The sequence below is a fragment of the Aethalodelphis obliquidens genome, unplaced genomic scaffold (assembly GCF_003676395.1).
Source record: "Aethalodelphis obliquidens isolate GAN/ISIS:26980383/991018 unplaced genomic scaffold, ASM367639v1 scaffold23, whole genome shotgun sequence".
In the NCBI taxonomy this organism is placed as follows: Eukaryota; Metazoa; Chordata; class Mammalia; order Artiodactyla; family Delphinidae; genus Aethalodelphis; species Aethalodelphis obliquidens.
The window spans coordinates 25,411,708-25,426,312 of NW_020837967.1; the positions used below are offsets into that span (position 1 = coordinate 25,411,708).

Consider the following 14,605-nt stretch of genomic DNA (forward strand, 5'->3'; position numbering starts at 1 on the left):
TTAGGCACATATAAAACGTTTATATTCTTTTGGAAAGTAGAGTTCTGCTTTTAAAGCCTATGTCTGCAAGTAAAGCCAGTGGATGCGGAATGAGCCAACAGTAAACTGAGGCAGCTGGCCACTAGAGAGTGCTTATGGGTTATTTAGGTGCTGTGACGAGACCATCAGTCTGACTCGTGGGGACTTTCTTCTAAGTGGGCAACTTATTTGCAGGCATAACCGTTTTTCCAACAAACCTCACAGTCAGATTGCGTTCAACCTGACTCTAAGGTTCCGACAACACAGGCCCAACCACTTCTAACCCTAGCAGGACAGAGGATGGACAAGGCAAAGCTCAGCGGAGTGGAGCTGCGCTGTAGAGGAGCCACCCCTGCATGGAGCAGAGGGCATCCTGGGAATATCTCTGGGGATCTGAACTCCTCAGCCCACTGTTCCAGCTAATGAAATATCTTTAGTCAGGCCAGTTTCCGAGCAAACTAATGAAATCTGTAGGTCTAAGTCTGGAAACAATTTTGTCATGAGGATGTAAGTGTGGTTTTTGATAGGTTTAATTTAAATGGATGTTGGAATAACATGGGGAACCCTGGGGCTAAGAGCTGCAACTTCATCTATTATTTGGTCCCATTAGAATACCCATCATAACTGCCTGGAGGAATCAGGAACATTCTCTCTGGCAGAGATGAGCTGAGGAAGGGCTATTCATCCGATGACCAGGAGAAGAAGGGCTTACTGCTCCAGGACAGAGGTCAGCAAACTATGGTCATTCCTCCAGCGTTCTCCTTGACCTGGGAATCGTATTTTTAAAATAAGCAGCCATTTCAGGGCCACAGGAATCAGGACTTATTACAGTGAAGAAGAGAAGCTTGTTCCTTCCAGGGCTAGAACATTCTGTAGGTGACTTTTCAAGTCTTAACCATGTGCTATTATGACATCATTGAAATTTAGTCAGGGTAAAGTCAAGACATTTAAATGGAACTATTTATTTCCTTAAAAATATAGCTTAACTTTCCCTCTCCAACTCTAGAAGGACTATTAGGAGGAAGGGAGACAAGATGACATGACTGTTCTTACAAATCCTAGGGGGCTGTTGTGAAACATCCTTGGTGTCAGTCCAGTTCATGAAACCTCACATCCCTTCGTCCACCCAGACAGGTCTTTGCCCTCACAATGCTTCTTCCAGCCTTGCCTAAGGAGGAGAGGGAAGCAGGAACAACAGAGAAAAGCATGACAATCCAAATATTCTGAGGTTCAAACACCATAGACAATTAACCCATGTAACCCGTGGTGCCCAGGTTTCAGTGTCATTTGCTACTGAGATCCAAGGACTCCATTTTTTGCCTTGTTAAGACTTTCCTCTCCCTGGTTTTTTCCTAGAGCCCATATTAGCCTTGGCAACAAGTAAGCAACTTTTATAAGGATGGGTCATTTTGTTAAACATCCACATCTCTGAAAATTTGGGATCCCCAAGTGAGTGACCTGATTAACAACGTTCACAAGAAACACAGCTGCAGAGATGACGGTGGGCGCCAGCTTAGCCATGTCTCATGCACAACCTGGGGAAGTTTCCTGTCCATTTCTCATGCAACTGACATGGTCATTTTCCTCTCCCTGCCACAGACTTCCAAAACCTTATCCAAATCTAGGGCAAGCTCGAGCTTTTTCCTCTGGTGTGTTGTCCTCACGGATGCTCTCCAATTTACGTGAGAATGCACCTCTCTCTTCATTGTTTGGAACACGAAGGCAATTGCAAATTATTCTGACTCCTTACCACCTCTCCTCCCCATATACTAATCCCTTCTACCAGGTTCACTGCACATCCACACCCTAATAGAGGAGGATATAGACTAGGTCACATGAAAATCGCTGGACCACTCTGCATAGGTGAACTTGTCTCCATCCCCTGCAGCAGTGATGAACTGTAGGTTCCACCCACATCGGTTTGTCTCCCAAGGAAAGACTCTTACCAGTAGTTCATCCCATCTGTCTCTTTAACAATTTTCTTGGCACAGATAATTGCATCTGTGAGGTCGTCAGTGATCAAGTCTGTAAGAGAGAGTAGAGGGTTAGCTGAGATTTTATTGTTGGAGCTGGGGAGGCCCGAATCAGATTTTCTTCACTTTTCTCACTGCTTTTGGAGCAGGCGGGTTGGAAGAATCATGAGCCATATCCTTATTTTTGTTACACTTCTTCACAAATCAAAGAACTGTTTTTGTTTCTAGACCATCCACATCTTAAAGTTTCAGACTCCTTGGTGTTTCAGAGGAATGGACCAGCCCTGAAAGGTTTTTGGAAATGTGTTTAGGGAAAACACAACAGGAAAATGTTTTTTATGTCTTAAAGAAACACACAAGTGAGAGAGGACAGTACAGTGTTTTCTTTACTTGTGTTAATTTGACATGGAACATCTCTTTATAGATAATTATTAAACTTTTGTCTATTGTAACTTTCTGGTTTGTGCAATAATTTTCTTTTCTTTCTTTTTCTTTGTAGAAATTTTTAAGTTTTATGTCAAATACATCAATCTTTGCCTTTGTTACTTTTTCTATGGCTTTCAGATGTAACAAATCTTTCAACTGAAAATGTGTTCATTGACGTTGCTTCACCAGAAGTGGTCTCAAAATCCTTCTCAACACAAACATGACAGAAAAAGGCAGATAAACAAAAGAAAGTCCAACATCATTTCTGTTGCAGGTTGGTTTCTCCAGAAGCAGTTGCTGAGATGGGTTTGGAGTGCAAGGTGTTTATTAGGGATCCACACCTGTAGAAGAAACGGGCAGAAGCAGGGCTGGGCGGGCGGAGACCATAGCTGTGATCTAGGCCCATCAAACCTCACCCCCTGGCCTTGAGCCTGTGGTGAATGTTGCCCATCAGAGTTCCCCAGGTTGGACCCCTCTGAGGCCCAGTTTTTATACCCCAGCTGCACTCACTCCCTGGGTTTGGCTGCCCACAGGACCTTAGGGAATGCCGCTCTTGACACCCGAGCAGGTGCCGGTAGACAGTGCGCAAATCACACAAATGGAGCTGGGACCAAATGTCCTTCCTTTGAGGGGAACCTGGGAAATCCACATCCACGCCCACCACAACCACCAATCCAAGACACAAAAACCCAAACCATTTGACAGAATTTCTATTTAACAACTGAGCAAAGATTTTGTAGGAATTGGGTAACGCTCGATATCGACAAGGGTGCAATGACATATGCACTCCTGAGTTCTTGCTGATGGAAGTGTAATGGATTCAACTTTTCTGGAAAGCAAATAAAGCTTTATTAGCGTATAAAAGTCTTTTGCCTTGTTTCTGGGAAGAGAATTATTTATAACAATAGCTATTGCTATTAGTTGACCTTTATGGAAAATGTACCCTATGTCCAGCACATATGAAGCCTCTTCATGCATTATCTCCCTCATACTACAGGATTACCATGGCTACAGCCATTAGCATCCCTGTAAACTGAGGTCACACACCCAGTAAGCGATTCTGCCTTCAAACCTAAGGCTACTTCCTTCCAACAGAGCTACTGCAACAAGATTCCCGCCTGTGCAACACCGTCTGCTAACAAAGTCGATAATAAAAGTATAAATACTTCATTAATTTTTCAAGTAATTATTATGCAAACTTAAGGGCTTGGTATCTAATACAAGTTCAGATTACTTAGAAACACTTTATTTCGTGTGCATACATTCCTGATGAGTGCTTGAGACACTGCGGTTTGTGATTGAACGTGGTTGGGGCCTGTTTCCTAGGAGAAGTGGGTTCTCTGGGGTCTCCAGGGATGGCAGGACACAGATTACACAGAGTAGGGAAGAAGCAGAGGGTACGCTGTCAGACCTGCCTCGGCGCAGCCCTGGGGCCGGTACGCAGAGAACAAAGCTCGTGTTTGCGGTGCGGCAGGTTGCCCGTCTGGAGATGCTGTGCACGGTTTGGTGGGAGGCGTAGGTACTGCAGGCCCGGGTCATACAGATCGTGGAAGGTGTTTGTCAATGTCTCACTTTGTTGCACAACTGAGAGGTTTTGCAAGTGCAAGTTGGACGTGAGTTTGAATTTCCTTAGGATAATGTGTTAAGCTAGGTCGGGGCCGGGGAATAAAGGACCTGGCACGGGGCTGAGATGTGAGAAACCCAGTGAAATTGCCACAGAGGGGCAGCAGAGGGGCAGAAATGAGCCCAGAGAGCAGGTATGTACCGGAACGCGAGCCAAGAATGGCTTCTGCTCCATTTACTTCAAATAGACAATTCTGTCCAGTCAGACACAGATAAGGAAACGGTTAGGTTGAACATCAAAGCATCGTTCCATGGAATCATTTATTCTCCCCCATCCAACAAAAGAAAACAGCAACAATCTACACAAGAAGAACTCGTTCTTTTCAGGTAAAAGACTTTGAGTTCTACTGCAAAGTCTGTCTCTCCCCAGCATAGTCCTGGCCCCCAATGGAAATACCGCTATCTTAACCCAGAATTTACATCTCCTCGTACTCTCTGAAGTGACAATGGCCAACTCAGATACCAGGCTGATATGAGAAATAGAGATTAATGTAAGTGGGCTAGCCTAGATACAGGGGGCAATGATGGTTTTCTTAAACATCTCTTATTTTAATGAGGACTAAGTTATTGGAGGGAAATAAAGATTGCTATTATATTATTATAGGTATGTGAGTTTGTGTATACATAGATATGTTTATATTTCTATATATGTATATATAACAAATATTATGTCCAAATAGTTTGGGAAGGCCGGCAGCAATCTGAGAAATATGGTTTGGTCTGGTACTAACGAGCACGTAGTTTCAGCAGGTGGGCGTGAGGTGCATGTATTCTGTACATGCATGAGGTGCCACCTACCTTGCACACACACTCTAATGCTAGCTTGTTTCTAGGTTCTCATGATGAATGTCCCTACTTCTGTAATCCATGGGACAGAATGACATTGTCCCTAAGTACAGCCTCTCTGGCCTGAGGCTGGGGGCGGCCGGTCATAGAGGGTGATTAGGGTATAAAACCAACATCCTGTTTTCTATTTTAAAGCTGTCCCTAAAAATCCCAGGCTTTTGATGATGAGAAAGCAGATATGAGTGATCCTTCACCTCTAACCACGAACCATCTAACATTTTAATTTCTGAGAATCCATGGTTGTCTTGCAGATATACATTTACCCCAGACTTCCTTAACTGGCACAACATTGGACAATCCTCAATCAGTAAACTGCATGTAAAGTCAAGCACGGCCGTGAGCGGCAGATTTTCTCTCCTACTGTAAACAACTAGTCAACTAGAAAAAACATGTGATCATGATTTTCAGGCATTAGACAACAGGGAATGCAGAATCCTTGAGAGATAGAAACCAGACAAGGCTCACCTTGTGACTGCTGTGACTGTCTGCCCAGTGCCACTTTCCAGACCTTGAAGGTAAAACCCAGACAGGAGATGGCAGTCTACGTGGAGGAGACAGAGAGGAGAGGCTGAGACAGTTGGCATTTGTCGAGAGGGTCCCTGAGAGGAAGGAGTCACCAAAAGGAGCACGCCTGAGCTCTGCAGAGAGATGCCACTGAGTCTTTGGCTGAAGACCAAACCGGGCATGTCAAGGGTAAAACTCCATGAGACTAGTCAGAGAACTGTTGCGAGGGACCTCAACAATTGCAGGGATCAGCCAGGGCTGGGAGACATGATTTCAGACTGGCCAGAGGAGAGAGACTTTGCTGAACCTTAGGATATTCAAGAGAGGCTAAAAGGGAAATACTTTGAGAGTAAGGCTGAACTAGCCCTCCCATAATGACTGCTCTAGAACATCCCTGACCAGAACTAACTGCTTGCCAAGATGAACTTCAATAATCCTTAAAGGAAGACAACACAATCCAGACACTCAACAATGTAATACACACGCTGTCTAGTATCCAATAAAAAGCGATCACATGTACAAAGAAGTATGGAAATGTAACCCATAACCAGGAGAAAGATCAGTCAAAGGGAAGACCCAGAAGTGACAGAGTTGATTGAATTAGCAGACAAGAAACTTAAAACAATGCTTATAAATATGTTTATTGCTAACAAGGACTTACAGGAAAACATGAATCAAATGAGAGAAATGAAAGATATAAAATAATTACCTAGCACTGAAAAAATGCATTACCTGAAATGAAACATTCAATTGGTGAATTTAATAGATTAGGCACTTCAGAAGAAAGATCAGAGAACTTGAACATAGAGTGGTGGAAACAATTGAAAAAGAAAAAACAAAGAAAGCGAAAAAGGCTGAAAAAAAAATGAAGAGCCTCAGTGACCTATAGGAAAACATTAAATGATCTAACACATGTGTTATTAGACTCCTAGAAGGAGAAATTAAAAAATTATCCACTCAGGGATCCAAAATGTTAGCGAATATCAAGCAAGATAAACACACAAAAACCAGACATTTGTGATCAGATTGCTGAAAATTGGTGACAAAGAGGAAATTGTAAAAAGGGGCTAGAGGAAAAAGGACACATTACCTACAGGGAGCCTGAGAAAATCAAGAGTCAACTCTATTATATGTGAAGTGGTATAATGTTTTTTGAAGGTAGACTGTGATGCATATTGTAAACCCTAGAGGAACCACTAAAAATAAAACAGAAGTACAGCTAATAAGCCAGTGGTGGAAATAAGAGAGAATACTGGAAAGATTCAATTAATCCAAAAGAAGGCAGGAAAAATAAATCAAGAATAGACGGATAGATCCCACAAATAGATGGTAGATTTTAAAGTAATCATATCGGCAATTACATTAAATATAAATGATCAAAATCAAGGTTCAGCAAACTATGTAGGACCCACAGGCCCACCCTCTGTTTTTGTAAATAAAGTTTTATTAGAACACAATCATGCCCATTCATTTACGTATTGTCTGTGACTGCTTTTGTGCTATGTGAAGAGTTGAATAGTTACAAAAGAGACTATAAGGCTCACAACACCTAAACTGTTTATTATCTGTCCCTTTCAGAAAAAGTTCCCTGGTCTAAACATTACTGTTGAAAAGCAGAAGTTGTTGGACTGGCTATAAAAGCAACACCCAATTATATGCTGTCTATGAGAAATTCACTATAAATGTAAACATATCAAAGGTATTAATGATAGTTTCTTTTTGAAGTTTTCATTTCCCAGCATAATCTCTGCTTTCAATAAGTTACTTTTATCTGGTTTTTGTTGTTGTTGGTGGTGGTGGTCTCATTCTTTCATGTCAGTGACACTCCTATGAAGTCTAATGCCCCTTAGTTATCTGCACTTATTTAGGAGAGGGACACTAAAAAGCTGATTAGGAGTTCTGTGCACAGAGGTGGGGATTTTCAACTGTGCATCTCACTGTAGGGAGATCTAGCTAGTTTGTTCACTGGGAAGTCCCACTTCAGTTACTTCCTTTCCATCTGGCTGGATTCCCCAGAACAAGGTCTTCTCTTCTGGAGAGGCTAGGCTGGTTGCCAACATTCCAGGATCGGAGTGGAGGAAGGTGACTGGGACTACAGAAACTTAACTCCATGTTTAGTATGGAGCTCTCACACTCAAATGTTGGCAAGGTCTCTCAGTTGAGAGATGTTCTACTTATCCCGCCCAGGAGAGAGAGCCCCAGTATCCTGCCAGGGTTGAGGAGGAGCAGTCAATACATGAATAGAATCAGGAGGGGAATCAGCTGCTCCTTAACTGGATTTCCAACTGATCATCCTGTTGTCAACCTGCCTTCACTCCAGTTTCCAGAAGTAGCTGATGCTGCTAATTTCTGAGCCCTTTTGGGATCCTGTGGTTGCTTCTTGGCTTTCCCATGGTCAATTTAAGATTCAGGATTTAGCAATTCTCTAATTGCTAAATTAGTCACCATTTGTCCTCTCACTTTCCAGCTTCTAACAATATACACATCCAACCACCATGTTTAACTAGAAGACTCTATTGGCAAGCTCATAGGAGATGCTAATGAGAGTGACCAAGAAGGGAAGGAGTTTAAAAGTCAAACCTGTAACAAAGTGAAGGTACTGAATGTTTGAGCCTCGGAGATAAGAATTGAAGATGAGAAATACCTACTAATTATTTTCAAACATTTAATAAGTTGCTGCGTATAAAATAGAGAAAATCTGTTTTGAATAAATCCAGAAGGAAAAACTAGCATTAATGGAATAAAGCTATAAGGACATGGATTTTGGCTCAACAAAAGAATGCTCTAAATTAAGGGTTGACCAACAATTGGTCAGGAGGTAGCGAGCATTCCATAGTATTGTAGGAGTAGGGACAACTTATTAGGTAAATTAACATAGTGTTCCGTCATTCACACATTCACACTTATGTACTGATTATCTTGTATGTGTCCAAGAGAAATAAAAGTTTATTTCCTGCTCCTAAGGAATTTTATCACTCTTTGTCTTTACCCTTGCTCTTTTCCCTACATTCATTTAGTTAATGAATATTTCTTGAGCTCCAACAATGGCCAGGGACCATTCTAGGCACTGAGGGTACACCAGTGATCAAAACAGATAAAACTCCTGCCCTCACAGAGCTTACCTTCTAGAGGGGGAGCAAACAAGACAACCACTTACTTCACTCCATCCTTCTACCGTTGAGTGTCCCTTGCATATTCTTCTCCATACCACCAGCCATGACCATCATTCAGGTCTTTTTATCTGTCACTTAAATCGTCTCTTCTTTAATCTGTCTCACACCCAGCTTGCATATTAATTTTTCTGAAGCAATGTTGAATCAACTGACCTATTCTGATTTCCTAGTGCAGGCAGAAATCAGTGTATGCTCCTTAGCCTGGGTCCCAAGGTCCTCTGTGGTCAGGGAGTCATCAACCTCTACAACCACATGTCCTGTTATTTTTCATGCACCTTTTTGCTTTTTTGTTCTCCTTACCTGGAATCACATTTCTCTATCTTTGAATAGCCAAATCTTACCTATCTTCCAAATCTTAGATAAAATATCATTATGTCTACAAAGCTTCCCACGACTTTATTAATAATATCTCTTTCCTTGGAAGCCCACACCTGTTTACAGTCATTTACCGAACTTCGTATAAGCACATATTCTCTTCCCTAACGCCAGAATTCGTGTTGGATGCGTCCTGCTATGCTCAGTTCTGTGCACACATATATTTCTCAAGTGATTGAAGTGAAAGACTTGGAAGTGAATTCTAGCGTCATTTCTGCTGTTCACAAAGTGCTATGTGAAGTGAATTTATTTGTCTCATTCTGTACAAAGAAACATAAACTGCATGTATTGAGTGAATTGCTCTGGAAAGCAGTTGGTGAACAGCTGTTTCCTTCTTAATGAATATATTTAACTTTTCTATGCATGAAAGGGTAGTAAGGTCATTTATCCAGGCCCCTGTTTTTGTGGTGGGCTTCATTAAAAACCACCCTAGAAGGGAAAAGTCATCTTTGGACAAGTAGGCCACAGGATCATGAGTGTCACCTTGGGGAACTCTTGAATAAGTTACTAGCCTGGCACAGACCTACTGGCACATCTGGACTCCGAATTTTGGTTAAAGCAGAAGGTGTGTGGATATTCTGTGATCAACTTCCCCGTCCATCCCTACGGATAATATCTGTAGAGTCAAAAGCGTACCTGAGCAGGCCACATGACAGCGGTTTTTCTCTTGCAGCTTCGCACGTCTGCACCACGTGTAACTGTTTATCTTAAAAATGCCATAGTCGGTGCTCCCGTCCTCCAGGTCAGTCCGAGCAGTGGTGTTGTAGTGGCTCTCGTAGTAGGCCATGCAGATCCCTAGAGGGAGAAAAAGCCAGAAATGTGAGGGGAAAAAAAAGCATTTTTTTCTCCAACCCTGCTCTGAGGGGGAGAGTTCCCTTATACATGTTAAGGGAACATGCTCTGCTCCCAACAAAGCTTGGGGAGGGTCAGGGCTGGTAGTGCACCTGAGTGGCACAGGATGGGCAGGGTGGCACACAGAGTCAGTGGCTGAGTTTGGACTAGACTAAACGTCAGGTCTGCCCCCTACACTGTCAGCAAGAATGGTGGTGTTTTCCCCTTCCCTTGCTGGTGTCATTTGTACAGGACTCCAGGAGTGAGGACAAGAGGGGCAGGGAGGAGGAGAGAAGCCCCCGAGAGCAGCAGTTAAGGACATGTGAACAGCCAGCAGCCGTCCCTGTTGGGCAGAGCATGGACAGGCTGGGAGCAAACAGAAGTGAGTGTGGATGGGGCCTTTGACATCTCAAGGGAGAGTCCAAGGGAAGAAAGAGAACAGGAAGGGAGAAATCTCACAGTTTCCAAGGCTAAAGCCCCGGTAATCGTCCAGGCCAGCCCTCGAAAATATTTTTGCCAGTTTACAGCGAGTGTAGATTTTGGGTTCAACGACTGTGATCAGGCAGCCCATCAGGGCCAAAGTACCAGCAGCCTTCATCCCCAGGCCTGTTGAAGGCAGAACCTGTCAAAAATGAGAGACCACATCAGACAGCCCTGCTTTGTCCTGATTCCTGACACTAAGTCTATCGCCAGTGAGAACTTCGAAATCTGCCAGCCTAGATGTTTCCTGTCACTTGTGAACATTCAGAGCCAGCATCAGGGAAAAACCAAGGGCAGTGAGTACACAGTACAGGGAAAGGGTGAGTGCAGGCTCTCTAACCCGTTCTACATGGTTACTTTCAAGTAAATGCTATGTTCCTGGGACCAGGCGTGCAAAGAAATTAACCCTCAATTGACGTCCAGATGAACCACAGAGTGTGAAGCATTTCTAGGATTCCCATTTTAACTCTATGAAACAAAACAAAACAAAACAAAAAATAGAATACAAAGAGATAACCATTCCCTATGTGCGTGGAAACAGACACCTCACTTTCAGCCAGAGATGAAATATACATGGGTCTACACGGACCACTTTAAGATTTATTGTTGGAGGTTTATTAAAGGGAGAAGATTTAGCACCTTATCCTTCTTCCTTTCTCTTTCCTTGGTACTTTTCCAAATGTGGGAATGTTGCTTCAAAAATATCAGTGTTACATTGCAAATGCAATGTTTTTTGGGTTTCTTCCATCACTGTTTCACGGGCCTTCCTAAAAGTCTGGTGTCAGCTGAGGAGCAAGACGGGGTGGGTGACTGTGGGTCAAAAAGAGGAGGAAAGTGCTGGCGCTGGGAGTGGAGAGGGCGTAAAGAGACCCCACCGAATTATTTAAAATGGGAGTAGGATCAAGAGGTCCATGCCCCATTGGCTACTGGTTTTCCAGAAGTGATTCCTCTCTTGAAGGAATCTGTCTTCCCCAAATAGAACAACCTTGCTGGGATGAGGGTGGAGTGAAATTTCTGAATACTGTTCCTCCTACTGAACCTGATATTCATACATATTTTCATCCAGTATCATTTTCTTTATCTGCCTAGAAGTTTCTAGAGTTGTTAATTTCTCCTCGTGGAACTAAGTTTTCCATCTGAGAGGTGAGGCTAAAGCCAGGGCTGAGTATCCAGCAAAGCCAGAGGGAGAATCATTATGGGGGCTTTAGAGTAATTAAGCAATAAGGTGACTACATCTCAGATGGGGTATCTAGAATACATAGCGGTGGGTAGCAAGGGTCATTAACTAGGTCTGCTTTTGTAAGTAAAGTTTTATTGGCACATAGCCACGCCCATTCAGTAATATATTGCATATGGCTGCTTTTTCCAGTTGAGTGTTGTGTTAGAGACCGTATTGACCACGAAGTCTAAAATATTTATTATCTGGCCCTTTATAGCAAAAGTCCCTGGGGTACAGCAGTGAGCTATAACCTAGCATTGTGCCAGGCACTGAGAAGGAGACCAACGAGGTTTATGACACAGAGCTTACAAATTCAGATGGTTTCCACCCCTCGTCTTAGAATCTCACTGGTCTCAAACAAATCAAAATAAAACAAAACCCCACAGCAGTGCTGGCCCCAAGTACAAAGTTCCACATCCTTCAAGCCAGGGGTGGCCATTGCTGATTCTTTGGGACAGTGGCTTCATTAGAGTAATTTAGGTCTTACTAAAAAGGTACCTGCCTCACAGACACCCCTCAGGTGATTCTGGCGGAGAAACACTTCTACTTACTCAGTCAGTGATGGGCAGCTCACAGGAGCTTCCTGTAGCCCATGAAGCCATTCCTGATTCTTACAAGGCCCAAGTGATCTTGGCCTCAACCAAGGACCTTTCTTTAGAGCTTTAGAGAAAGAAGAATTCTTAGCTCTTCTGTCTTCAACTGTCTAGAGATTCTAGAATTCTACTTCTCGGGACTTAGGTGGTAACTACATTTTGGAACTGTCTACTTCTCCTTTCTACGTCTTCCTGGGGCCTCCCATTCCAGTGAGAGCTTGTTTCTGAAGCAGCAGTCTCTACACTTTATCACAGATCCCACTGGTAAAGGAAATTAAGCGTGTATTCCCAGTAGGTGTACACTGAATTATAAATCACACTCATGCTCTTCTGTATTAATACGTGATGTAAATTATAAACATAACAAAACTAAAATTTGGAAGAGGGTGAGCCAGAGTTTAAATTAACATTCAACACTCATATTAACAGCACAAAATATCTTTCTCTCATTGAATTGTTATTATTAATAAAATATTTTTAGTGAGAGCAGAAAGATTGAATGGGATTCATCAGATGTGAAAACTTTGGTTTAATGCTCAGTGGATCAATAACTAAAGGGCTAGTTTCGAGATCCATTTATTTCCATGCTCAGATTTAATGATATTTGAAATTAATTCTCGTCGTGGTATGCAGATCTAAGGAAAAGAAATTCTTGTTGGCTGCACGTAATAATCATTATATTCTTTTCTTAAATTCTATATGCCAAAGATTTTATTGAAATTTACCTAATACAATTTTAATTTTCCAGTTATCAATCTTTGCTTTTGTAACTTAATTAGAAATAATCAGAGTTTTCTATTTTTAATAAATGGCCTTGAAACCTATCATTTTCTTTTGGAAGATTTTAGAAGAGGTTGGGAAGTATTTCTAAGATTTTAGAAGTGTGCAGATATAAGACAATTTTGAGTACCAAATATCAAAATTCCAAAAACATAAATAGGATAGTAAAAAATTCTCTTTCCCACCCTCTCCATCAAGCACTAGTTTTCTTTCCTACAGGCAACAAATGATACAACTATGTCTTCCAGAGATGTGATACATACACACACATGTATGAACATAGTCTTTGATTTTTCTTCTTCAACTATTCCTGTACCTTACTTTTAAAACTTGATAATATATTTTAAGGATCTATTTTTATGACTGTGCTGTATTGCAATGTGATATAACATGTTTAGTCGACTGGGTATCGATGCACATTTAAATTGTTTCATTCTTATATTATAAACATATTAAACTCAATAGTCTCACACATATGTTATTTGCATATTTGTAAAAATATCTGTAGGATAAATTCCTAGAAGTGGAATTGCTGAGTTTTAGAGTGCTTTTGTAATTTTGCTAGACATTGCCAAATTGCCTTTCACCTGGGCCTGTACCAGGAAGATAAGGCTCTTTCCCCTCTGCCTGGCCAGCGATGGTGTTATTAGACTTTTTAATCTTTGCCCATCTGAGAGGTGAGAAATGGTTTCTTAATACAGTTTCAATTTATATTTCCTTTCATACATTCAGGAGCCATCTGTGGATCTTTTTCTGTGAACTGTCTCTGATATAAAAAATATTATAGGTTTGGTCTTCAAACATCTTTTTCAACTTCCTTTGAATTAAGGATTTTACTAATCAGTGAGAAAATCAAGGTAGATTGTGCCTTTTTCTTTCTTCAAAAATATGTGTTTAGCAAGTTTGTGAGCTATAAAGTAAACATACAAAAGTCAGTCATAGTCTTGTATGCCACCAACACAAAATAGAATTTGACACTATAAAATACTTTAAAAAATAGCACAAAAACGAAGTCCTCAAGTTTAACTCTAACGAAATATATGCAGGACCTATGTGCTGACAACTACAACAAATGAAAATATCAAGAGGATCTAAGTAAATGGAAAGATACACCATGTTCATGGATTTGAAGGCTCAGTATTATTAAGATTTGATCGATAGGTTCAATGGAATCACAAACAAAAACTGAGAAAGTTGTTTTGAAATGTTAATAAGATGATTCTAAAATTTTTATGGAAAGGTAAAGGGACTGAATACCCAAAACTGTTCTGAAAAAGAATAAAGTTGAAGGACCTTGGAACCTGGTTTGAAGAATTCATATAACACTGCAGTAATCAATACAGTAGGGTATTGGTGGAAAGATAGACACATAGAACAATAAAACGGAATAGAGAGCCCAGAAATAGACTCACAAAAATATAGTCAACTGAATTTTTACGAAGATGTAAATGCAATTAAAAGGAAAAATGAGTTTTTTCAACAAATGCTACTGGAATGATTGGGTGTATATTTGCAAAACAAACAAACAAACAAAAGTGCACCACCAATAAAACAATAAAAATAAAACAGGTGTGTTGAAGGACACATACAGAAGAATTCTAAATAATCTTTGTAGATAATCCCTTGTCTACGAAATGGAGCTTAATTCTCTTCCTTTTGAGTAGGGGCTGGATTTAGTGACTTGCTTCCAACAGAGAGAGTATGGAAAGGGGAAAAAAAATGACTTTATATTAGAGAAACCTGGAAGACCCCACCTTAGCCAGT

The 14,605-nt window shown here is 41.3% G+C and overlaps 1 protein-coding gene across 1 annotated transcript; it reads right to left on the reverse strand.

Moving 5' to 3' along the window:
- Nucleotides 1-1,049: 1,049 nt before the first annotated feature.
- On the reverse strand, nt 1,050-10,368 carry LOC113628459 (lysozyme-like protein 1). The gene is made up of 4 exons (XM_027122111.1): nt 10,229-10,368; nt 9,575-9,733; nt 1,965-2,043; nt 1,050-1,186 (listed from the first exon to the last, which is right to left on the reverse strand). The coding sequence occupies exons 1-4, from the start codon at nt 10,365-10,367 to the stop codon at nt 1,117-1,119; spliced, it is 447 nt and encodes a 148-aa protein (XP_026977912.1). The 5' UTR covers nt 10,368; the 3' UTR covers nt 1,050-1,116.
- Between the last annotated feature and the right edge of the window lie 4,237 nt (nt 10,369-14,605).

Coding starts and splice junctions, on each gene's coding strand:
- LOC113628459 (XM_027122111.1), bottom strand. CDS start 10,367: ATGAAGGCTGCTGGTACTTTGGCCCTGATGGGCTGCCTGATCACAGTC. Junction 9,734..10,228: donor GGGCTTTAGCCTTGGAAACT/GTGAGATTTCTC, acceptor TTCTCCCTCTAG/GGATCTGCATGGCCTACTAC. Junction 1,187..1,964: donor ACAGATGGGATGAACTACTG/GTAAGAGTCTTT, acceptor TCTCCTCCTTAG/GCAAGGCTGGAAGAAGCATT.